The 25,943-nt window shown below is 33.9% G+C and overlaps 1 protein-coding gene across 27 annotated transcripts in view; it reads right to left on the reverse strand.

Moving 5' to 3' along the window:
* The window catches only part of PTPRD (protein tyrosine phosphatase receptor type D), a 1,155,490-nt gene that overhangs the window by 12,589 nt on the left and 1,116,958 nt on the right, over positions 1 to 25,943 (reverse strand). For all 27 annotated transcript variants that reach the window (XM_064404736.1, XM_064404735.1, XM_064404734.1 and 24 more), the window contains 6 exons: positions 23,448 to 23,567; positions 22,757 to 22,911; positions 5,709 to 5,994; positions 5,045 to 5,223; positions 3,640 to 3,766; positions 2,581 to 2,706 (listed from right to left, as the gene is read on the reverse strand). In XM_064404736.1, the coding sequence (XP_064260806.1) occupies positions 2,581 to 2,706; positions 3,640 to 3,766; positions 5,045 to 5,223; positions 5,709 to 5,994; positions 22,757 to 22,911; positions 23,448 to 23,567 (993 nt within the window). The remainder of the gene's footprint in view (positions 1 to 2,580; positions 2,707 to 3,639; positions 3,767 to 5,044; positions 5,224 to 5,708; positions 5,995 to 22,756; positions 22,912 to 23,447; positions 23,568 to 25,943) is intronic.

Below are 25,943 nucleotides of genomic sequence, written 5' to 3' on the forward strand. Positions count from 1 at the left end.
GTGTATATATCAACTGTATTAGTATGTTTCATGATTTAAGTAACTCAGTATTCCAATGCAAGTCTGTGAAATGACAATAAACCTCTGTTATTTAATGTTATTTAATGAGCAGAGAAGTAAAGTTACTTAGTCTATGTTAGACTAGCATTAAAGCATATGGGGAACTGATCTGCAATTTCTTACAGCTCCCTCTGCTACTGACATTATAAAGAGTGTTGATTTCTTTTAATGAGATTCTTGCCAACAGCAGTCCAGATACAAATGCCAAATTTTATTAAAATCTTTACTTTTAAATACTGTGACAGTTTGCACAGTTGTCAAAATAAGTACTTTCAAATCCCTGTGTGGCACAGTGGGCTTTTAATGTTTTATCCTATTTAGTGACCGCTTGAATTTATTCTTCCTCCTCACAGGGGATATTCAATTGTCTTTTGATTACACTTTAGAATTGATAATACTCTCTTACAGTCATCACTAATAGTTTAGCCTTAAATAAGACTGATTTGACCTCTTGAGCTTCAAAGCAGTTAGAAGCAATAACTTGAAACAGTTACAGAGGTCAATTTCACCATACGACAACTCACAGTTCAGTTTCAGAAATAAAAGAGAGTTCCACACCAGATAGTTTGTGCTGGCACCTACACCGGTACAGTGCCTCATTGTTTGTTCCTGTGGAGTAACTGGTCATCTTGGCTCTGCCAGAGCATGGATAGTATTGTATCAGTACAGATGGATTTGGAGATGAGAGGGAGAGAGGACGTTTACAATCACTCCAGCTTTTGCTCGTTTGAGTGCAACAATTTAGTCAAACGATTTCAATTACTGTGTGTGACACAAAAGCCTAACTGGGTGTGACACAAAAGCCTAACAAGAGGAAATCTATAATGTACATTTTGGTAAGTATTTCCCACTTCTTCCAGTAAATTTGGAAGGAGCTATAGTTTTCCAGCATAACTGGAAAATTTAGGATGGTGCTGTCAGCTCATTGAGGAGTTTAACAAAATTTGGACCATCAAGATAAAGAGATTCTTAAAATTTGAGAAGTAATAACATGTGATAGGAAAATGTTATATCAGGACCTTCAATGTGCCTAATGCTTTCTAAAAGAGGCTTATTAATATCATGTTAAATAAAGTTAGTTCTCATCAATTTAATTATTTAATTATTTGACCCTTTACTGGTTTGATAGCTGTAGGTAAGCAGACTTGCCTAAATATTTTACTTCAATACAAAGTCTTGAAAGGACTTTTTTAAAATATAAAATATTTGGGGACACTTCAATTACAGCTATTTCTTTTTGTTATAACTATAATTTTGTGATCAGAGCTTTGTGAACTATGTCACATAATAACTCTTCCAACTTGAGACAGACTTGCAATGAAAATCAATTAAAACTATCAGGATATTTGCAGTGAAATTAGATTTGACTATCTCTGCTTGCAAGTGTGTTTAAAGACTGATGCTAGGAGCCAGTTCTCCACTTCTCTTAAGCACAAATAGGCTAGAGAAGATATGAGTCATATGATTCTTACACATTTCAAATAGAATGAAAATCAGATCCAATGTATCTGTAGATACATTGGATCTGATTTTCATTCTATTTGAAATGTAGTAAGAATTTACAAAAATCTACAGCTGAATCTCATTTACCAAACAAAAGGTTCTTCAAGGCTGACTTGATGCAATTATTATCCAATTTTATTTGAGGTTCACATTAAAAGCAGTGGTCTAGCTAAACATGAGGAAGGCTAATATTTCAGATGCTGACAGGCAACTCTTAAGTAGCCACTCATGTTATTCCTGGGCATTACATCCTGCTATTTTGCTTGAACAAGTATTATTGCACAGAAACAGAGGCTGACAATATGTTTTCCTGCCACACAGACCAAAGTGTTAGAAATCAAGTCTGTGAAATACCAAATATATATTAAAAGTTTATGTATGTTTAATCTTATATGAGTACTCAGTTTTGGACTCAGCAATTCAGATAAGAAATGAAGTATGAAAATGAGGATGCTAAGGTCACAGCTGCATGTATCTACTCTGCAGATATACTAGAGATCTGAAAATATACTACATGAAAAATCAAATCATAATGTGCAAAGCTTGTCCAGCTTTTCATATGAATATCATTTGCTTTGCAGTTTTAAAATCTCAGTATATTAACCTTCATACTCACTCAGCCTCAAGGGTGGTGCAAAACAACAAAGCAACACTCTATGTTGCAAAAATTGTACCCAATAATAATCAAAGGGAAAATGAGGAAAAAGAGAAAAATAGTCCTCAAATAATCTAATGTATTTTGGCACAAATCATTCAGAACTATAAAATTGTGCTGCCCAGATGCTAGATCTGAATGAAGTCAATCATTCCTACAGAAAGATCCCATGTATTTAAAAATAACTTCATCTGATTTTTTATTCTTGCTTGTAGAAAGTATATCTCTAGGGTTTTCTTAATAATAATAATAATAATAATAATAATAATAATAATAATAATAAACCTGAACACATTAAAAAGAAAGAAATAAACATTTTTTTTTAAACTTACAGGAACAAATGTAATGCTATGTTGACTTACCCTTGCATCTGTAACCTTGAATTCCCTCAGAATATACTGTGGCATGTTGTACTCTGCCATTGGATCTACCACAAAATACTGATATCTGGCCGAGCGCTCCGCAGGCCAGTACTGATGGCATTTTTCCTATGAAATAACAAAGTAAAATACATTTCCTGTTACTTAAGAGCACTACCATAAACTGGTATAAACCCTTTTTTACTCAGCTAAGTATGATATTAATGGAAAATGTCAACAGTGACAGAACATAAGCTGCTTGTGTTGGTGTAGAGTAAAAAATTATCTTTAATACTGCATTGCAAAGGGTTTCTCATTGGTTGCCATATATCTGAACTTGTTTATACTTCTGCTCAGTTTTCTTGTCTATCAGTGACAAGAGCTACCCTTAATCTAATTTTCAATGGTGAATTTTTATTTCTATTTAAATCTTGATACCACCTTCAGTTTTCTTCCTTTTTGCTTGTTGGGGAAAGTCCCCCCAGCCTCAGTCATTACTCTATCTCTGCATCCACTAGCTTCATCCTGAATAATCCCTTTTCTCAGACACATGGCCTAACTCAGATTCCACTTATCAGATGCCAGATTTCTCTTGATGTAATTCTGTCCAGATAGCAGACTGCTTCGTTCCTTCCAGCAGACAGAGTACCAATGAAATTAGTTTAGAACTGTAAACTGGGGGATGAAACTTTAATGTGCAGCACAGAACACACAGAAGAAGTTCAGATCTAAAAAATACCACACTTTTTAAAAACATTTTTACAAGGAGATGCTGCAAAAGCAAAGTTTCCAAATAAGAGATCCTTCTTGTTCAATCGACAGCAATGGTCTCTCTTGCTGAATCTCAGTGTGTCCCTCAAAAAACATGCCATGTCTAGTTTGTCCATTGCAACACATCAACAGATTGGAAAAATTTACACCTATGACCAGGAAGGCCACTCCTATTTCAAAAGAAGATGGAACCAAAATTCTCATCTTTAGATATTCCTAAGAATAAAATATTTGAATGAAAGAGCTGCTGTAACCAACATTTTAGTAAAGGAATATTAGAGCAGTACTTACTCTGCCCATTTCTCGTAGCTTAGTGAGCATGACCACAATTGTAGAGTTATGCTCCCAGAGCATTCTCCAGAAGTCTTCAGTTGTTTCTGCTAAAGGACCCTGTGTAGCTATGTAAGCTTTTTGTTGTCTATGTTAAAAAAAAAGGTAGATTAAGAGTATTATTTTGGATTTATAGTCATGTTCTTTGCTTATATGAAAACATTATGTGGAGGGAAAATGTATACTGTTAATAATGAGCACATTAAAACCTTATTATGATTGTTTAATCAAACTATAGCTTTTTATTTTTAGAACTTTGAGAGGAAAATTACTCTGTTAATATTATGATGTATGACTTTATCATTATTATTTAAATTTTAATGCAACTCTAATTGCTCAATTTTGTGTGCTGTAAAAAGCACTTAAGAAACACTTAGTTGTGCTGGTTCATTTTATAGAAATAACTGTCTAACAATCTATTAAGTTTAGGAATTATAGCATCAAGCAGTTTCTTTATTAACTTCATTTCAACAGTCTGATGCCTCTAGCAAAAGTAAGGCAAGAAGAAAATTTGGGAATAGAGTGTGAATTTCCAGGCCCTAATATCCTATTAAGGAAAGCTACCACCAAAATGTTAAAAGATTGGATCAACAGCTTCATAAGATGATGACCAGCTTGTGTTGCTCTTGCCTCTTTCAAGCAACAGCAATACCTTTGAAGGTGATAGTGGAGATGAAGTTTATTTTTAATTATGAGCTGAGGCTCAGAAAATTCGCTTTGTGGATATGGATACTCAGGCACACCTATACTATGGCAAACATAGGCAAACGATGCCATTTCCCTTTCATGTCTTTTTCAACCAGCTGCTTTAAGTCAGCTGAGGGCATATTGCTCATGAAGATACCAGCTGGCTGCACATCTGTTTATATACAAAGGGCCTTTGTTGGTTAGGTCAAGTCTGAGTCAGTGTTCCAAGACCATAGCTTATCACCTTGACACACAGAGTGTACCTCCTGTATCTTTATATATATCTTTTATATATATATATATATCTTTATATATATCTTTCCTATATATCTTTTTAAGCAGAAAACTGTGAAGAAATAGGGGTCCAAATCATAAGCATGCTTAAAGTCTCATAATTTACAGCATGTAAAGCATACTGAGAGCTCTCAGTGGCTTAAACACAGGTAAAAATATAAAATTTAAGATTCTATGTAATTAAAAAAAAATTGTATATTACGTGGGGAAAAAATATAAACTAAAATTTTAACTAAAATTCTGAAACACACCCAATCAAACAAGCCCTGAACAGACAAAAAACCTACTAGATTTCAATACTAAGTATTGTTACTTTCAATATAATTACATAAACAATTTTGTAAACTTTTAAAACAGTGAAGAGTAAACACATCACTTATTGTACCTGTATCCATCAATGAAACTGGCATTTATATAATCAGAGCCTTCAACTCCTCGGATAGGCTGCAAGCATACCCTTGTGGATTCATATGGCATAATATTGACAAGGCGGTTTTTGAATTTATTACATGGAAGATTGGCACTGATGAATCTTGAAGTGTGAGCCTTAGAGCTAGCAAGACGCTGTTGAAAACAAATAAAAGAATTAAGGCCAGGCATAACAAAGACAAGTGACACTATCAGGTTTTATAATTTTTGCTCAGTAGCCATTAATGAATAATTTCAACTTCAGATGCTTACTTTTCCATATTCTGTTGCATTACCCAAGTATTTGTAAAACTTCTTTAATACCTTTTAAAAGTACAATGTCTGTTCCATTAGTGCATTTGGACGAATTCCAGTATTAAACCACTATACAAACACATATTTCAAGATATAATAACAATAAAGGAACAACATGGTTAAATCACCCTCAACTGAATGGTTCTTGTCCAGACACTCATTGAGAACTGAATTGTACTTTTTAGAAAGAACCATCTTTCTTATTTAAAATTTTAGTCTAATGGTGTCTTTCATCTTTTGATTACTGGAAACAAGCAGTGGAGAACAGAGCAGCTTCAGTGTTACATCATTTGGTTTTGGTTACCCACAACATAAAATCCCAGTACCTTAAATTCCAGTTCCATTCCTGTGACATTCTCTCCTGTTTCTATCTGTGTCAGCTTCTGGATATATGCATACAGGTTTCTGGCTGGCACTTCGGTATTTCCACATGTCACTGCTTCCAGCAGTGCATCATGGATAAAGATGTACTGGTCCTCAGTTTGAACCATGTAATTCCTCTGTGCTCTCATTAGAGTTACGTGGCCATAAATATCTACAGTCTTTTCATGCTTTATTCTCTCTAACATGGCATCTATCACAATGAAACAGCCAGTCCTGCCGACTCCAGCACTAAAAGAAATGAACACAGGAGAGAAAACATGGACTGTTTCATTCACTATGCTTACTTTTACATAATTCAAGATTTAAAGTTTTGTAATGCTGATTTACACAGCACATGTTTCTGAATATGAACATCAGCTTTTACAAAAGAGGTTGGTACCCTGAAGTAAGTAAACTCCTTAAATATCCATTAAAAGCAATTGAGAACACAGAATGCTTTTATATGAGATCTTTGCAACTTGCAGTTTCAGGTTTGACTATAACAGAAATAAAACACCTTGCAACATGTTCTCAAGATGTATGTTCTTAACAATGGAAATTACTGGAGATGATAAATAAGAATTCAAGCTTTGTTTTTAGCATGATTTCTAAGTCATTAAATGTGCTGTTGTTGCTACTCTCTTTACAGAAGTAAATTTATTGGAAAACAGTAATCTGACAGAAAATGAGTCTTACATATTTCTATTACACTTTGCTGGTAAGCTTTCCACCCATCTCCTTACCCTGGCGATGGGGCTTCTGTTAACACAGTTTGTTCTGTGCTCTGCTGTTTCACTTGGCTAGGACATACTGTTAGTCTTTGCAATGCAGACGCATGAGTAGATAGCTGTGCTAGCTGTAGGCTGGGAAAACCTGACTGTTTGGATGACAACGGCAGCGAACCAAATCAGACCACCTTTTTGTATGATTGAACTTAACGAAGTTTTGCTCCAAGTACTTGCATATATGTAGCTAAACTAAGCTAAAGTGTAAAATGTGATGGAATTTGTACATTGTTTTTCTCTCCAGGATCACGTCATGCCTGCAACAATGAATTATGATCCCAGGCTTTGTAAATGCTGAACTTTTCTCAGTTAGTGACTGAAAATGAAATACATCATATAGTAAGCAACAGTTTATAAACCCTCAAGACACTGAGATTAGCTAAATTAAGAATATTTAAGAATGCTAAGAACTCTAATCTTCTGAGTATAAATAGAAAGAAACAAAACCAAGCTTCTAGAGGACAACTATACAAAACCCAAAACTTCTCACAGTTTCTATATTTTCCAGATATATTAAATATTGTAAGTCTATCCTGAAATTGATAGGCAAGGTCAAAGATTTATTCCTTGTATTTATTTATTTTTCTTATTTCTTAAGAATCTTTGCCAATTACCAGCAAAACTGAATTTCCTTATAACCAAATCAGAAGGAAGTACAAAACGGAAAGCTATGTTATCTAACATAAGGCAAGTCTTCTTTCTAAGACAGCAGAATTACATATTGTAATCACATGTTCATGCCAAGGATTACTCCTCCAAGCAGCAGACCCCCTTCAAACAGCTGAGGACATCTACTGATAGACCAAACACATCAATCTCAACTTTCTTAGATGCCACTCTGACAAGAATTAACCCGTATTCTGAGTTAAAGAAAATTTACCTATCAGTGATATTCATCAGTGGGAACTGCCAAGAAGGAAAAATAAAAAGAAACAAAATTATAGTTATCCTAACTAAACAGTAGTTCATTTCCTTGTATAATAAAAGATCGCTATTTCAGGAAAACCTGTTGTCATTAACGTTGCTAAAAATCATGGAGAAAACCTTAAAAAGCTCTCTCACTATTGTGATTTCCTTGGAGGTTTTTTTGTTCTTGTAATGGAAATCAACAGAAGTAGGACATGTACGTCAGATTGCTTTGTATCATATTTTAAACCATTACTTCAATAATTACTGTTCACATTCAGTTTTTATCAGTTTAGTAAGTGTGGGCCAAGTGAGAAATATGAAAATTTGGCAGTGCAGATTTTCTCAGTAATCTAGAATATATTTCTTTTTTCTATGATGCATTAAATTGCTATTCCAACATCATGTTTATAACTGGATATGCCATTTTTCAGATTGAACATCAAAAAGGCCACTGGTACATGCAGACCACAGCTGCAAAATCCGAAGCCAGTTATAAACTTACACTTCAGCTGGAATGAGCAATTTTCAGTTCTTTTCATGTCTTTTGTTACCATTTATATATTTATTTTTTCCATGAGCAAGATCAAAGAGTAATATCTATTAGCATACTCTAGCACAGAAGATATTTGCTAGTCTACAGAATTATGCAGAAGTTGTGAAGATCATGAAAGCAGATCCAAACACATTATTACGCACTCATTTAATAGTCAGGATGAAGAAAACACACTACATTTATGGAAGCATTTGGGCTCCTACACACATCTCTCTGGACCATTTTATCCAATGAGATATTTTACTCTTTTAAGGTGTTCACTACATACTAGTTCAGCCCATTAGACTGCTGTCTAATGGACTACCAAACTACTCTTTTGACTTTCCACATAAAAATGGAACCAGTGCTATGAAGATTTTAACTTAACTCTTCTTTGAAATGTGCCCTTCCTGCCCCCAATACCTTCTAACTCCAAACTACAATAGCTTATTATACAAAAGAAACTATCCTATCCTAATTTTTTATCCCATTTTTCTTCTTCTTCTTCCATTACACAGCCTTCTTAATATGGTATGATACACTGCTGGGAAGCCATAAAGTTTGAATCCTCACTAATAAACCACTGAAATATTAAAAAAAAAAAAATCAAAATCCCTGTCTTTCATCGGCTAACCATGATAATTCAGCTAATAAGAATAATTTCACAAATAATTTCTACTTTTGTTATTGACTTTCTTGCCCTTTTGGTTTGTATCCTCTGATATTGTTGTGAAAATTAGAATTTTCCTTTCAGTTCGTGAAAGAACTATTACATTTTCAATCTGAAAACCTAGATATCTATTAAATAGACATGCCTATTAGGAAACTGTTACCGCTTCAAATATTGTCATTTACAGTATTATAACATTTGCTTTCAATTTCTAAAATCATGACTGATTCAGTCCCGTGAGCTGAAACATGCTTAATGTCCTGTGATGTAATACAGCTACAATAGCTACAATTCAAAAAAGGAGAATGAAGAGGCATAAGGGGGACATTCGGAATTCAAATCACTGTATAGATGTGTTAAAGGTTGGCTTTTGTGATTAATTTGTAGCTGTTCAAACGATGACCCTTTACTGCTACTTCAGTGATTTGGCAAAGAAAGGCAGTGTAATTACCAGTATTCACAGATCATTTAATTGGAAGCAAAGACAGTAAAATATGGACCAAAAGTCATGTAGGACATCTTTGACTCATATCAGGGGAAAATTTTATTGAATATTACCGTTTCAGATTGAATGAAGCTTGCATTTATAAACTGAAAGTACATGAAATTGCTTGTGATATGGGAAATATATAAAAAGATCTGGATTTTATTGAGGAACTTCTAATGATTGATTAGATTCCAATCCCACAGAAATTCTCTAGTAGTTCTGACAAGAGCAATATTTAGATTATTTTCCCATTTTGTGGTTAGCAAATTAGAACAGAGCAGAAAATTACCCCCCTGGCCAGGAAGCAGAAAAAAAGACCCTTATAAAACCACTGAACATCCTTTTGAAAAGAAACATCTGATCAAAATAACATAAAGACCTTGTGCAAAGATATAAATTGAAATTTTGTTCTAGAAGAGATGCTGGATTGCTTCAAGAATTATATAGCAGCTCATAAGAGACCTTTGAGAATTTATTGGCAAGTGTACAGTCACTTTCTTTCCTTCTCACTGTGGTTATGGCTGGGTACCAGACAACAAGAATGGTATTCAGCATTTTCTTAGGTGCAATGCTTTACCAAAGACTTCACTGACTGAGTTTTCTTCATCCCTAGGCTATGGAGGCAACCATGTTTATCACTGAATTCACATAAAATGTCTGAAAAAGAACATGGAATAAAATAAATTGGAAAACAGGAGAATATTTCGCTACAAGCAGATAAAGTTCAGTCCAGAACTCTCCCTTGTTTTCATAGGTAGTACACATGTATGGGATAGTCACAACCCAAAAACCAGCCATGTTTCTTTCTTCCTTTATGGTGTTTTAATAACACTTTTCAGTCTGTACATTCTCAGAATTCTAGTATTACCATAAATTCTTCAAATATAACTGCCCCAGATTTAAGCCCACATTTTTTATAATATGGACCTGCAAAAGTATAATAATCCAGAAGTAAATTTGTTCTTCATCTAATCCCAAGTACAGCTCTGGAGAGATCAAGGATAAGAAGCTGTCTTATGAGATTGTAACTTGAACACAAACAAACTCTCAAATATTAAAACACAGAGAATCAAAACTCCTAAAAATTTCTCTAACAAATCCCATGTACAAGAAGTAATTGTTTATTAAAATAATTTAAAAAGATGAATTTTCCATGCAGGATAAAAATGTAGCATTCATAATGTTCAACAAAACAAAAAATGCAATGACATTCCATTAGAGCACTTCAAATCCTCTCACCAGTCATAAATTAATGTTACATAGAGAAGATGAAACAAAAATTATTTGTTCTTTACTTGCCAAAGAAGAATTAAGATAATGAAATGAAATTACGAGACTTTCAAACAAACAGGAAGTAATTTTTAAAGTAGTACATAATTAAATTGTGAAACACATTGTTACAGAATATCATGCACGACAAAAGAAATTCAGAGAGGAAAGGATCAATTAAGGGTTATTAACCAACATGTTACAGACACAACTTCCCCTACAGAAATCCTGGTATTAGGTTTCACTGGAATTTGGATAGGGACTCTGAAAAATAACATTCTAGACATGTCCTGGGATAGAAACTGAAATGCATGGTCTAAATGTGGTGTTGTGACCCTACATAGCTATAAAAGGCATAAGCATTCAATTTCCCGGCTGTAAAGCAGATAATCTTAGAACTCTTCTTTTGAATCAACACTTCAGCCTCCAGGTACTTGACACCTTTAGTAACTATACCATTGAAAAGGCACACCATCAATTGCAACACTTGCTTCTTCTTTCTTGAAAAGGACAAATGGTCATAACTATTCTACCTGTTTTTTTTCCTGAAATTATGAATTATTGGTTAAAAAAGTTCTTATTCTGTTTATGAGACGGAATAGCAGGAATTGTACATAACTGAAGAGTTCATTGACCTTGTTTCATACCACTTATTTTTCTCATTATGGTATTCCTTCAGAATTGTTTGTTGATTCTATATAACAATACATGCCATAATCCTGCTTTTCTTAGAGCATTTTTATATATACACCTTGCTTAATCACTGTTATCTGATTTCTTCAATTACTTAGACATATAAAGAAAAGACATTAAAATCAACTTTATTCCTCTGTACTATTTTATTGATTTACAAGGATTTACTGTAATTTTTTTATTTCAAAATTAATTCAGTTCTCATATATTCTCCTTCTTATCTTCCTACTTCTCTAAATACAATCTTATATACGAATGTACTGATTTCCGTATTTATCATCAAAGAGTAACTATCCTAAATATATCTTCTCTGTGATATTTGTTGAGTTTCAGTGTATACTTTACATTTTTTGTACTGTACAATGCCTTCTTGACATTATGCATTCCACTAAAGAAAGAATGATCTGAAATCAACTGAAATAGAGTTTAGAAAAATAATGTGTTTTAAGGTTAATTTTAAAAACACATCTTACTGTGACTTGTTGCCTTCAATTAAAGATAGATCTATGCCTGAACAGCTGTAGTAAATACAAAAAACCTGCTCTTTCTGAGTAATTTAGCAGAGGAAGTACACTGTGATCCTATAGCCAATAAATAAAAGAGAAGAGCACAGCACAGCAGAGAAATCAATGGACAGAAATTATGCTGCTTGCTGTTACAATTATTTGTTCCTTTCTTTGAAGTTAACCTGCTTTGCATTCTCAGGGTGGAATGTTTTGAGAAGTAGCTTCATACTTTTGAATATTTCTTTCTGTGCTTTAATTACATTGTCATGGAGAAGAGCTATTAGCCTATCAGTAACACAAGGTGAACTGATGCTATCTGGATAACTGGAAGACCTTGAAAGTACTTACTAGCCACTAAAATGATTCCAGGTTTCCATCCTGTGGATCCTTCCCTGATTCTAAGTGTTTTGTATTCCTATTGTGGACAACAATTTCTTCTTTTCTTAACAGCAACTTCCCTGGAGATTTTTTCTGGTTGGGGTTAAGACTCATGTGACAGTGATGAAGTCTGAGGTTGTCATCAAGACACAGGACTTCATGTGGTAAGCACAAAGCAAAAGGAAGGCGTTATCACCAGGACTCTTTAGTCCATGCTGGTGTTTTTGTTTTGTTTTGATTTTCCAACCACAGTTCAAAGACCTAAATGAATCTGTGTACAAATATTTTTTAAACTTTTTATCACTCCCTTGCTCCCCTTTCCCCTACTCTGAAAACTTGGAAATAACCAGTAATTTAGTCCTGAACCTTGAAACTGACACGACTTTAGTAGTAGCCCTATTGTTTTGGATCTCCATCTCAGAATGTCTCTTCCTTTTCAACCAAAAACTGATATACCTAGAGGATACATTCAGAGGTTGAGACAAACTTGATGTTGCCACCTCTAGATTTGGTTTAAAATGAATTGGTTGCAATATAGTATTAATGCAGTGAGATGTTACACAGTAAAAAACAGAGCTAAAAAACCTGAGGCTTCTCTGATGAGCTCCTATACAGGCTAGTCCTGTTTTTTTAGATGAAGCAGTGAAAAAAGTAAATACCCTTTGTAATATTTGACAATACTTCACTGACCGCTGAAGAGCTTGGTTACTGGTACTCATTACTACATTTCTTAACCTCTGAAATCTTTATACCGACATGAATTCTCTGTAATGCAGAAAATCAGGTTGTGAAAGGTTAATACCACTAAGCATTTCACATTTCTTAATCACAACTTGTCATTTAGAGGTTAGACACTAATCTCTTCCTTTTTTTTCAGATTTTGAACTTATGTGCAAAAATTTCGGGCAAGTTAGAATGGAAATAATGGGAGTTTTATCATAGAAGTTTCAAGGTAGCTATAAAACAAGCTTGGAAAGTATTATGATTTTTTAAAATTCAGGTGACAAAAAATAGACATCACAATGCAGAATTTACTTGGAACAGCAGTCAGTGAGAAAATCTCATAATAAGTGATGAGACCCTGAATTAAGTCCAAAAGTATAAAAAATGAAGAAAGATTAATATTCAGGGCAGAATACTGATTGGAAAGCCTCCGTGAAAAGATAACAGGACTATTTTTAAAACTACATTTTACTTCTAGAGATGTGGGGAGAGGATTTAAAGAGACTTTCATGCTGATTATTTTAGATAAAAATACAGCCTGTTCGAAGTTAGCCAAACACACTGAGTATCCAAGTTGATGCAATGTGTTCCAGCATACTCTGTGTCTATGGATATTCCGGAATTTAATGTAGGTACAGCTGGGAAATCTCAGAGATACCCCTTTCCAGAATTCAGCTATTGGGTTATAAAAATATTTTCACATTTCCTGCAGATGGCTGGATTATTTTCTTCACTCATAATTTTAATTCAGAATTCATTACGGACAGCTGCTGGCTCTGATAGAACCTAATTGCTCTTTTACTAGACTCAGCTGCAAGCAGTCAGATTTCCTTTTCCTTTGTAGAGTATATTATATATAAACATGGGTGGGGAGAAAAATAACCAATTAACTAAATACATATGGATAAAATGACTCACTAAGAGTGCTGATCAAATAATGTATCAAACTACAGCTTAGGTCAAAGGAAATTACAGGCCTTGTAGGACATGATAATATATATATGGAAATAATTATCAGCACCAACATATTTGTAATTTGAGATAACACATGGAAAAGGCATTTCAATTTTTAAAAAAATCTTACAGACAATTATTATATTTTAATGAGGGGCAGGTTATTTCGCCCAGCAAAAAGTCATCACTCTTCAGCAGAACGGCTCAATTGAAGCCATTTGTTGGCCAAATCAAAGTCAGGCCTCAGTATGTCCTCTGGGAAACTTAGAAGAAAATGTGGCATAATCATGGAACTATTTTTACTGCCTTACCTCTATTAAAAGAAGAAAAAAATACCCACAGAACAGTTACTTTTACTCAGGCTACCAAAAAAGAGTATGCCACAAAAGGAGGGAACAGAGACAACCAGCAAAAATGTCAAGGATGTGAGAACTCTCTTCCACATCCCTCCACGTATAAAATACTGGAATGGGTCAGAATATTTTGATTAATGAACTCAATAAAAAGCTGTAGACATGTAAAACATGAAAAAAACATTAAATAACACATTTTTTTATTTTTTAACCCTTTTATCCAAATACATTTAATGAAATAAAAAAACACATTCAAATTAAAAGTAAATAAATATCTTCTAATGTATATGAAACTACTTTAAAAAGGAAAAAGATAGTTAATACTGCCTGGTTTTGTTCTTTGAAATGTGTGTACAATCATGAATATAAACAAGAAAGTATCCACCAGTTTCTCTAGGTAGCTAGAGGAATAAAGGGGAAAATAATTGAAGCCAGGCTAAACTTAAGAAGCAAGGCTAAACTAGTCATTAAGTGCTTGCTGCTGGAGAGGAAACTTTACTGAAATATTGTTGACACTGGAGTTTTGTACTTTCCCCTGAAATTTTTGACATTTGCCATTGTCAGAGACAGGATACTGGCCTAGACAGAACACTGATTCTATCTAGTAATAGCATTCCCTATGTTCCTTTACAGATTTCTGACTGCTACCAGAAACAAATTTTGCCCTATGCAGTCACAGCAGCTTTTTAGGATTTCAAAAGATAATCCAGCCCTGAGTCACACCAGTGGGGAGCATAATCCCCTGAACCACAGGCTAAGTGCCAACCAAATATGGCTTTATACACATATGATGGATTTAATCAAAGAGACCACAAGTAGGTGTTTTTCATTATTTAAACCTGCATGACAAAATATTGCTATTACTTGTTATTTATATGTTTTTGAATTTTAATAATATTTTCTGTGAAAACTTCTGAGTTTAAATGCTTATAAACAATCAATGCATATACTATACATACAGCAACTACAATTCCGGTTTTAGAAAGGGCTTGTTTGCTATGAAGAACTGGTTCCTAATTGAAGACAAAACCTGAAAGTGGATCAGCATCAGTTTGCTTGTGTTTGACACTTCATGGAGGATTTACAGATAATATAGCATAGTATTTTCCTACTCTAAGAAAAAAATCTATCGAGGCATATTTTATAGGACCCTCCACACCATCACATTAACTATGGTATGCTAGTTCTTATCATGTTCATACTCCCAGGTTTTCACAGGCAAGTCTCTAAATTTAATGAAAAAAAATTAAATACCTAAGCTCATAAGAACACTGCTAAGTTTGAAGATGAGTCAGGCAATAGTATCTTTGCTATCAAGATGATTCTAACTAGTGACACTCAAATTTGAAACAGAAAAGGAAATCCAGCATTTCCAATCTATCACTCTGTCAGCAACAGACTGAGATGCTACCTCTTCTCTGCATACTTGCATGAACATATCCCAGTAACTACACGAGAGGTCTTGTATATTCAGCATAAAATATCCAGGGTCTTCAATTGTAAGATTTATGTAATCTGCATTTTCATGGCCTTGAAAGTTTTTATGGTGAAAATATGAAGGCAAATCCAAACTCCCTCTACTTGTGACATCTCCTGTCCATGTGTGTAATACCATTAATTACAAAAGAAGTGTCTTGCTATACCAATTTCTTCCATTTAGCCTTTATCAACTTTTCTTCTAGACTATTTCTCTTTTTCCAGTATTTTTTCCTGCAATTCCAACAATTGATCCAAGACAGAGAAGCCATCCAAATTTTTCTAAATCAAGTGAATCCAGTTCCACTTAAACAGAAATCAAGTATACAGGGCATAAACACTGCAAGCCTCATCCTGTATATGTTGAAATGAAATAACTTCTAAGAATAAAGATATGTGTAGAAATGAAACTACTGTCAGTCAGTTTCTCTGATTGCATGGTCTGAGTTGCTGAGACTATTAATACAGATGAAATACAAGGAAAAACATGGACATTAACTTATTCCTATTTTTTTTATATTAAGAGGAACTACATATCCTAAGCATGATCACCAACTAGATATCTTTTCAATATGAGATTCTTATAGCAATCTTATCCCTCTCTGTTTTCTATTAGTGAACAATGACTATGAGAAAAAACAATATTTATGAGATGTACAGTGATCCACAGCTAACAGCTGAAGAGTAAATAGTGTTACAGTATTTTTGTACAGGGATGATACCCAGCACAGTTTAATGCACAGTAGCAACTCAATAACTTCTGCACAAAGACGTGGGTAAAGAAGATAAAATTTAGAACATTTATGATATTAAAGTATTTGTCATACTAAAATACTTTCAGCGTCTTTTCCTCTCTAGAGCTTTCAGCTATGCAAGGAAGTTGGGAAAGGTCCTGAATTGTTCTCAGGAGAGGGAAAGGGAAAAAAATGAGGAAGATTCTAGTATTTTTTAATCTTACTTGTGTTGTTTCTGTATATATACTGGGGAGGTTTTTCCCCACACCGTGAAAAAGGATAGGCAGTCATCTGCAACCTACTCACTGCAAGGATTAAAAAATGAGCACTTCTAAGGCCTATGGCAAAAGAAGCAGTTCAAACTATACAGAAGTGAAATAAAACAATCCACTGAAAAATCATTGCCTTTGATAAGTATATTTTTTTTCTTAAACATTCTATTTTTCATTCACAAGCACTGAACAAGAATTCTACTTTAGGAAATAGAATATCATATGGTGTTTTGTTATTTTTTGAAAATTATCTTGTTTTTCACTCTGCTAACTGGTTATGTTAGTGTAGTCAGACACAGATTTACTTAAAACATTCACATTCCTCCAAACAGCCAAGTTTTTCTGTTAGCAATAGCAGCATTAACAGTACCTGCCAAAGCTTGAAAAAGGGTCTTAGAGATATGCCCCTTGGTGCTGGTATTAGAAGAAAAACTCAAACATCTGGCATCGCACTAACATGTTAAGCCTTTAGGTAGTGTTACTGAACCAACTACTAAAGTTTCTGTGATGTTTTGAAAACATAGTGGCATAAAATTCCAAACACCCTCCAGTACTGGTTTATTATGATCTGATTAGCACCTGTTTGCCTGCACTAATCCAACTTCAAACAAAAACATGTCTTTCCCCTACTATCATTAGACCATACATTAGTGTGTCTCCAATGCAGAATCCTAGGATTTAAGCCAGCATTTTTTCATTAAAGAAACAATTTTTTCTTGATCAGCTCTGCAAATTAGGGCAAGTCATGCAGAAAGACAAGTGGGATTGTGGTATTACTCAATTTCTGGGGAAAGGGACTGAAAGGGTAATCTTAAAATATTAAATAAGCCAACCAAGATTTTATCACATTGTGTAAAGTACCTACAAATAGGATGGGATGCTAAATTTCATTTTTTTTATTTTTATTGTTGGTTTGTGTTTTTTTTTTTTTGTTTTGGTGTTTTTTTTGGGTTTTTTTTGTTTGTTTTGGTTTGGTTTGGTTTGGTTTTTTTGTTTTGTTTTGTTTTTTTTTGCATTCATCTTTAATTTATCTGCCTTTCTCTTCCAAATCTCACACTGAGAATAAGGATCATGGAACATTTAGCTCAATATTGACTGAGGCTCTACTGAACTATCTTCCCTGGTAGATATAGACAGAAAATTTCATCTTTTTCCTTAGGAGAAGAGTACAGTGGAGTTCTGCATTTATGTTACAACAACCATCAATGGATGTAGTCCTTACAAAATATCTGATTACTTAAATTAAAAAATCAGCATTTAGATTAGGTATTGATGTTTCCCTTGGTGCTCCATAATTATTTCAGTAATGATCTATGCCTTTTTTCTTGAAATTAACATACCTGTGAATATGTTTTAGCTACCTTTTCCAGTAAAAATCCTGCTAAGTTTTCTGCACAAGTATGCTGGTTTTGGCTGGGCTAGAGCTTATTCTCTTCCCAGACTTCTTGCCTTTGTTTCAATGTGTGGTGCAGCTCAAGGAAGGTGAGTGTTCATGGAAGGTTGGGAGGAGACACAGGTGACTCAAACTGACCAAAGAGGATATTCCAGACCATATGGCATCATGCTTAACATATAAAGAAGGAGGAAGAAGAAGGAAGGGGGAGACTTTTGGATTGATGGGGTTTGTCTTCCCAAGTCATCATTATGTGTGATGGGGCCCTGCTCTCCTGGAGATGGCAGAGCATCTGCCTGCCCATGGGAAGCACTGAATAAATTACTAAATTCCTTGCTTTGCTTTGCTTGTGTGTACAGCTTTTGCTTTCCCTACTAAACTGCTTTTATCTCAACCTATGAGTTTTCCAGCTTTTACTCTTCTGATTCTCTTCCCAATCCCACTGGAATGGAAGTGAGTAAGCAGCTGTCTGGGGCTTGGCTGCTGCCTGAGGTTAAACCACAGCACCAGCTAAGAGCTTTGACTAGTAGGACATCCTCATGAAATTCTCAATATATTTTGACTACTATATTAGATTCAAATTCAATACTGTACAGGCAATTAAACCGTTATCAAAAGTATATGTCTAAATGACAAGCAAGGATGCCTGCTGCATATACATTAGTAATAAATAATTACCAATGTTTTGGAAATTCTAATCATATAATTCTGTATTTCTTTGCTATTATCACACAAATATTATTTAAAATATTTCTATTTGCATATCTTTGACACACATTTTTCAGAAATCATCAAGTTTAGTAATGTAGAATGGTAGTATGTACATTCTCAGTTAATTTCACTAGATAGAACTGCTTTCTTCTTTTGGTCACTGTTACATGAACTGAGGGTATTCAAGTATTTACTGGCTCTTCAATAGTCAGGTGTTTTCAGCTCAGACTTCTTCCCATAAGCACATTGTAATTATTAAATAATTTCTTTACACATTCAAAAACCATTTCTTAGGGACAGGATATTAAAATAGCTTACAAACAAATGAGGCTTGGATACAAACTTGTCTGGGGTCATTAATGAACTGGGTCTCTATCTACCTTGATTCTCTATTGGACATTTAGCCGTACCCCAAAACCATGGAGCAAACTAGAAAAACCATTTAATCCCTTAACATGAAATGGACTGGTCATTATTATGGCAGATGGGTGGAAATGCAGTAAGGAAAAGCTTGGGCTAAACCTTTCACTTGCAATACATACCCATAAATACAGAATAAATTTTGATCCTTACTCTGTAAGGATCAAAACACAGACCGGTGGTTCTTGTATTCCTCACCCACAGAGGGTGAGAAATAAATTCTCCCTTTACTCTTAATAGCTTTGTTTTTCAGTTTCTGTGGTTTAAAAGTTTGCAGAAAAAGGCTTCCACAGATTCTTCAAGCCTACTCTTTCCTTTCATCAAACACATTTTGAAAGGCAACTCCCATTCTGTTTATACTTCTGTAATGTGATTATTAGAATTTCCTGAGCTCTGATAGTTCGGTAGGTACTGGAAGAAATATAAAAGAATGTATTAGTGATGTCTCAGATGGCTTAAAATTGCCACTATAAATCCTGTATTCCTTCTAGAAACTAAACTCAGATTACTCCTTCAATGAGATATTGTTAAAAAGACTGTCTGCTATAGGCAAAGGATATAAGATACCGTTCTGTATTATATTGTTTGGCTCTAGTTAGAAAAGCCTTAAGTACTTTTTAAATCTGGATGATGAAAAGGGGGAATTTAACGAAAAGGGATTTAGGTAGTCCTAAACACAAAATGGGAGACAATGACAGAAAAGATACAGAACAAGGACAAGAGGAATATAAAAAGGAAGCAGAGGCAGACTAGGGGCCAGGAAAGGAACAAATGAAAACCAAGAAGTTTGCCAAGAACAGAAAAATATCTCAGTGGAAAATAGCAACTAGTAGAGGGCAGTAAAAGTACAAGGAGATGCTTGGCAAAAATTAGAATGACAATTACCATTAGAATTACAATCTTACTTCAGAGAAAATACTAAAAAACGTAGGAACATATTTAATTAAATATGTTTATTATTCAGCAATGTGATATCAACAATGAAATAAGTTTGAGCAAACAATGGAAATGAAGGACACAACTATACTTAACACAATATACTTAGAGGGGTGCACTGAATAAGGATCTCTCCAGATGTGGAGAGAAAAAAAAAAGATAAAATTGTTAAATGACTTATAATAGGCAAAGAAAATATTGGAATGGAGAAACTTACTAAGAGAAACTCCTCAGAGAAGAGAAGGAAAAAAATGGAAAGCAGATTCTAATTAAAAACTGGGTAATATGCAGAGTTTGTACTTAACTGTTTTAAATTCTTTTTTAATGAGTTTGAAATGAAATGTTTATGCATGTCCAGTACTTCAATTTCAAACCAAATAGGAAGAATTTTCATATTGATGTATGAAAGACATATCCTTTACCCTAAAAATACTGTGGTGATGCTCTGTAGTTGTTCCTCTTTTGATTTTTTTGAACCAATTTAATAATCATAGAATCACAGAATAACCTGAGTTGGAAGGGACCCACAAGGATTACTGAAGTCTGATTCCTCTCCCTGCACAAGACAGCCCCAAGAAAATCATGTTGAATTTAAAATGATAAAGTCATGCAAATCTCTGGATATAATGTTGCTAAAGTATGCCTGAAAAGTGACACATTAACATTAGTGTTGTGAGAAACACTTTAGTAACTTCTTGTTAGTCTATCAGTTGGACAGTCAACACATTACATTGAGGAGTTAACTAGCACATTAATAAACTTTGGACTGTCCAGAACACTTGATGCTAAATGTCCAGCCAGTTTTAATTACAGAGATATAAATTTTAAATTTTTTCAGAAATCTGGTTACATTAATTCTGTTCATAGACAAATTGTTAGGAGTCAAATCTAAACTCCTTACTAAAGTAATAGGATATGTGAAAGTCTGTTTTTGGAGATTAGGTTGCATGAAGTGACTGAAATCTAATGACTCTAGTAAGTATACATAAGACAAAAAGCTTATATGTAGCAGATTATGCTTACTGCAGATAAATTATTGATAAATAAATCAATAGGAATTTGGGATAAAAAAAAGTCCCTCAGGCATGAAATCATACTACCTAACTTGACCACCACTTTCAATGAAATCTGCATGCAAAACTAATGACAAAGAGAAAATAATTTCCTTGTACTTCATCAGTGCCACTGAGTGATAAAAAACAATGCATTTTATTTCTTCTTTTCCAATGAATAGCCATAAAAACTGATTTAATTTGCCCATTTTTGCATAGCAGTAATTTAGGCTATTATATTAACTTAAGGGATTTTCCAGAGTGGGAAAATTAATTTCTTCTATTAAGTTTGGTTTTGATGGAGCATATAGCACCTTCACTGTTGAGCAACTTTGGAGGTATGCTATATATGGATCAAGCTAATGAAATTGTATCTGAGGAAATCTAAAATCCTAGGCAATAATTAAAATGTTTTAAGACCCTGTAAATGAAAGAACAAAAATATGCATCTCCATTCAAGAGACATTCAGCAAACTTTATGAATATATTTGTGTTGTTATTTATAATTATTCCATATTTTAAATCCTGATGTTTAAATAAATGTTTAATATCTGTGTCCTATGTTCTCTGGTATTTTGTAAACAGTCTGTGCCTTTCAACATTTAAGTTCTGCTTATTTTGTTTTCCTGTTGAATTTATTTTTCTATCTTGTTTACAGGAGACTATTTCAATCACTTTAAAAGTGTTTAAATTATCAGATTTCATGGGTGGATTATCAATATAAGAAGTCAAAACTAGACGTGATGGTATGCAGTAATTACTATTCCTCAGGTTTTGGATGAAAAAAGCAAGACTGGTTTTCAAAGATGCTAAGCATTTGGAACTTCAGAGATCCATGTATAGTAGCTCTCAGCCTTACTAATGGAAGGTATTCCAAAATGAATTTCACAAGAAATAGTGATCTTAGGAACTTGCTTTGAAAAGGGCTACACAGCAAGCTATACAATGTACAAAAATAAAACCCTGGAATGAGGGAACCCATCTTGGAGTTTATTTCAGTCAGAATTAGTGTGTATGTTCTGATAATGTCCTTATCAACGTGATTTTAAGGCTTTCTCAAAGATCTGTTCAGCAAATTTCAAAGAAGCTGTATCTCTTCCTCTTCATTTTCCTTATTCCCAACACACAAAAAGCAGTTGACTTTTTTTCTTCCAGTGTTATTAATTCATACCTTATAATGCTTGAAGAGGTTTGCTACTTTGCAAAAAAGCATGGAGCACTAATTTCCCTGGAACTGGGTTCAGCTTGTTCTCTAGGTACATCCTTTGCATTTTCAGCTCCTCAAAGTCCTAAACTGAGGATTCAACCTTGAATACAGATTCAGGTCTTACCTGAATTTATCTGTCTTAATTATCATGCTTGCTACTTTCTCACACAATATAAGTAATAATTTCAAAAAGTGTTTCATTGCTTAAAACACAATTTTTTTCAACACTTAGACTCTTAAACTAATACCATCGTCTTCCTTTTTCACATCACATTCTGAATGCCTCAGATACATTTGTATTTTCCCTGCAGACATCCTCCCTGGAGATCTTTTGACGTACTAAAATGAAAATAATTGTGCTTAGACCAAATAAAATAATTCTAGGCTACCCAAGTCAGCAGTGCCATACTCAGGTCCTTGATTTGCAATGCAACCATCAATTTCTTTGGCAGACTCAGAAGTCTATTTGAAAGACAATCATACTTTTATCTGCAACAAAACAGATAGCAGTAACCATGACATACCATGCTTGAAGAAACTTCTGGGCTTACCTGCAATGCACAACCATAGGTCCGGCATCAGGCGGGTTGCAAGTCTTGACTCGTCGCAGGAAAGCTAAGAATGGTGTTGGGTGTTCTGGGACACCATGGTCAGGCCAGGCAGTGAACTGGAATTGCCTCACTTCTCTTTTCTCACTTGAGCCATTCTATGAAAATTAAAAAGTTTAATGACAAAACTGCTACTTGAGATTATATTGGCACTTTTCAGTGAAACAGCTGCAAAAGCATGCATGCCAGTGAAAATTGTTTAAATATTTGGGGTCAGCAAGAAAAAGAACTCTGGCTATGGAGGAAAATTCAAATTACAGATTCAAACAATGTAAGATCATTAAATGTACTGTATACTTGTCCACCACAAGTATGCAGGTTTTTCATGGTGAGAGTTCTGCATTAACTTACAAAACTTCATGTTATCAGGAACATGTACTCTGTAGAAGTGTCAATATTCAGGGGTGTTGGAAGGAAACAAGGGGAAGGCTAGAAAGGAGGAGAAGGGGAGAAAGGGAATAAGGAAGTAAGGGAAAAAGGCATACAGGTAAGGCAGGAAGCAAAAGGAGAAAGAAGGACAAGGGACAGGAGGGAGGCTGGTGATAGGAAGGAAAGAAGGAATGGGAGGTGAGGGGAAAAACTGCCAGCCTTTCAATTTAAAATTACATAGTAAGTATATGTAAGTATATAATACCTTGTGAAGTGCAAATGTACGAACACAGTATGTTGCCAATTCAACAGTGTCTAAAAGGGTCACTTGGATTAGTCCATAAGTTTCTGTACCTCTGCTTGGCCAGTATTGATCACACTTCACCTGCAGTGAAAAACATGTTATCATTTCATACATTTAATGCTGAAATGTATTACATATCTGACTGTATATCACCATAGGCTTTAAACATATGTGGAGACAGAATGGCCAACTTCAAACACAAGAAATTTATTTTATCATCCACAAGAACTGTTCCTCAGGTAGTAGATTATATAATATCTTTTCCCATAATGGGCAAATTTAGTATGACAGATAATTGGGAAATGCTAATAAACATCGATACACTGAAGAAAAAAAAATTATAGTAGCTTAAAGTATGACCTATATCTTCACTTTTCACAGTACGTAACTTAATAACAGTACTAATTATTTCAACATAGGTCAAAGATTTTTTTAATGTTTGCCATATTTTACAGGAGTCCCCAAACTTATAAACTACTGCTTTGATGTGAATATTTATTATGTATAGAAATATCTCAGTACGAACAAGTATGTTTTCAGAAATAATTTCAGTACACTGATAAATGAAAGGTCATCAGCAGCTATTAAGTGGACTGTCAGAAAAAGAATTTCCTTCTGAGATCAGTGCTCATGAGAGAAGAAGTATATAATGAAATTGGGTCCACAGGCATTTAAAAAACATGTTTTGGTGGAGAGTTCATACATCAAATATAAAAAAACCCCCGTACATTTAATTCAGAGGAATCTTAATTTTAAAATGACACAGTCTAGAATATTAAAATATGCAATAATTCTGTGTAAGGTGACACATAACAGAACCATATTTTTATCATCATTTCTAAATCTCAATAATTTGTTTCAGTTACAAAGGGTATTTACAATGATAACTGTTAAGAAAACAGAAATGCTGAAGCCCTAAACCCACCAAAAATGTAGTACAAAGCAGTACGGCAGTCAAGTAATTCTCAAAGCATTTTACTTTCAGTGGCTGATGGGTGAAACAGAGTCAATCTCTGTTCTATTTATAACAACATATTCTTACAAATTAGCCCCGCCTACAGCACAGAAAAGAAGTTTAAACTGAGCCCAGTAACAGCACACTGGGTTTTTTTAATACATCTTCATTAATCACTCCAAGTCAGACTCATAAGAAATTCAATGAGAACAGAGTAAATGTAACGAACAGCAAAAGCAAAATATTACACAATATTTGTGGTAAAAAATGTGAATTGTCATGCTAATCCACAACAAAAACTGATTATTTCCCCAAAATGGAAAATTAAGATATGCATCTTCGAAACTCATGTGTTCTCCAGGTTCTTCATTCTGCACAATACTCATTGAAAAAAGACTTGGTATGCTCTCCAGCTATCCAGACCCAAATAGCTTTTGCTCACAGATAATTTTATTTTGAGGCTCAGAGGTTACAGATCATTAATGGCTCACAAATCACAGTCTGAGAACAAGTAATCTAGATAGAGAAGAAAAAAATTCTAGCCACTGAAGCAGGGGATAATAATTAATTAGTGGCAATGTAAAGGGAAACAATTTTTTACAGGCAATGATAATTTAATTTAGAGATAAGGAATTGCAACAAAGTAAAATGTTTCTTGATACTGTGCTATTAAAAATGGGATTGATAGTGAAAAATTCTCTTATTAAGTAAATAAATAATTGCTGCCTTGTGTAATTTACTAAAAGGGTAACTACTGCAAATAGTTCACAAATATCCAGTATATATTTGCAAGATTCCTAGTACTTGCCCCCTTGGTTTTCGTAAATCAAACTGAAAAGCATGTTTTTAATTGAGACATTTAAATATAATTATAATAAATATAGCTTCACTGTTTAATTAATACAAAAACAGTGGAATGTGTCTATATTGGTTAGCTGTATTTTAAACAAACAAGTTGTGGTTTATTATTTTTTAATAAATGGAATTACATATTTTTTTCATGGAAAGTGTTGATACATAATAACTGTAATTTGTAATCTTAGCAACTATAGGTTTACTCTGACTAAACCTGGGTTTTTTTGATTTTTTTACTTAATAAAAATTATTTTTCAAATTAAAACAAGAGAGAAAAGTGTAGCTGTGCCTTTGCATACCTAAATATGTTCTCTTCAATGTGCAGATCTTACATATAAATTGGAGTTTGCTAACAACAAAGTTTAACCAGCTTGAAAATGACAGAAAATGTTTGTTTTATTTTTATTTTGCAGAGTACTTGTAATGTTAAGGATTAACTCAGACTTAGAAGGCTATTTTTCAGTTAGGCTGGGAAAAAAAAATGTGCATGCTCCTTTATGTGGAGATTTTGTTTGGTTTTTTTTAAAATTTTTTTTTACTAGTTTGTCTGACATAAACTTCAATTATGATATAATTTTTCTAAAATACTTTCTGTGAGAGCTATGTGATGCAGAGGACAGCTGCTGGAAGCAGACAGCAAGTGTTCA

Source organism: Passer domesticus, chromosome Z, assembly GCF_036417665.1.
Source record: "Passer domesticus isolate bPasDom1 chromosome Z, bPasDom1.hap1, whole genome shotgun sequence".
In the NCBI taxonomy this organism is placed as follows: Eukaryota; Metazoa; Chordata; class Aves; order Passeriformes; family Passeridae; genus Passer; species Passer domesticus.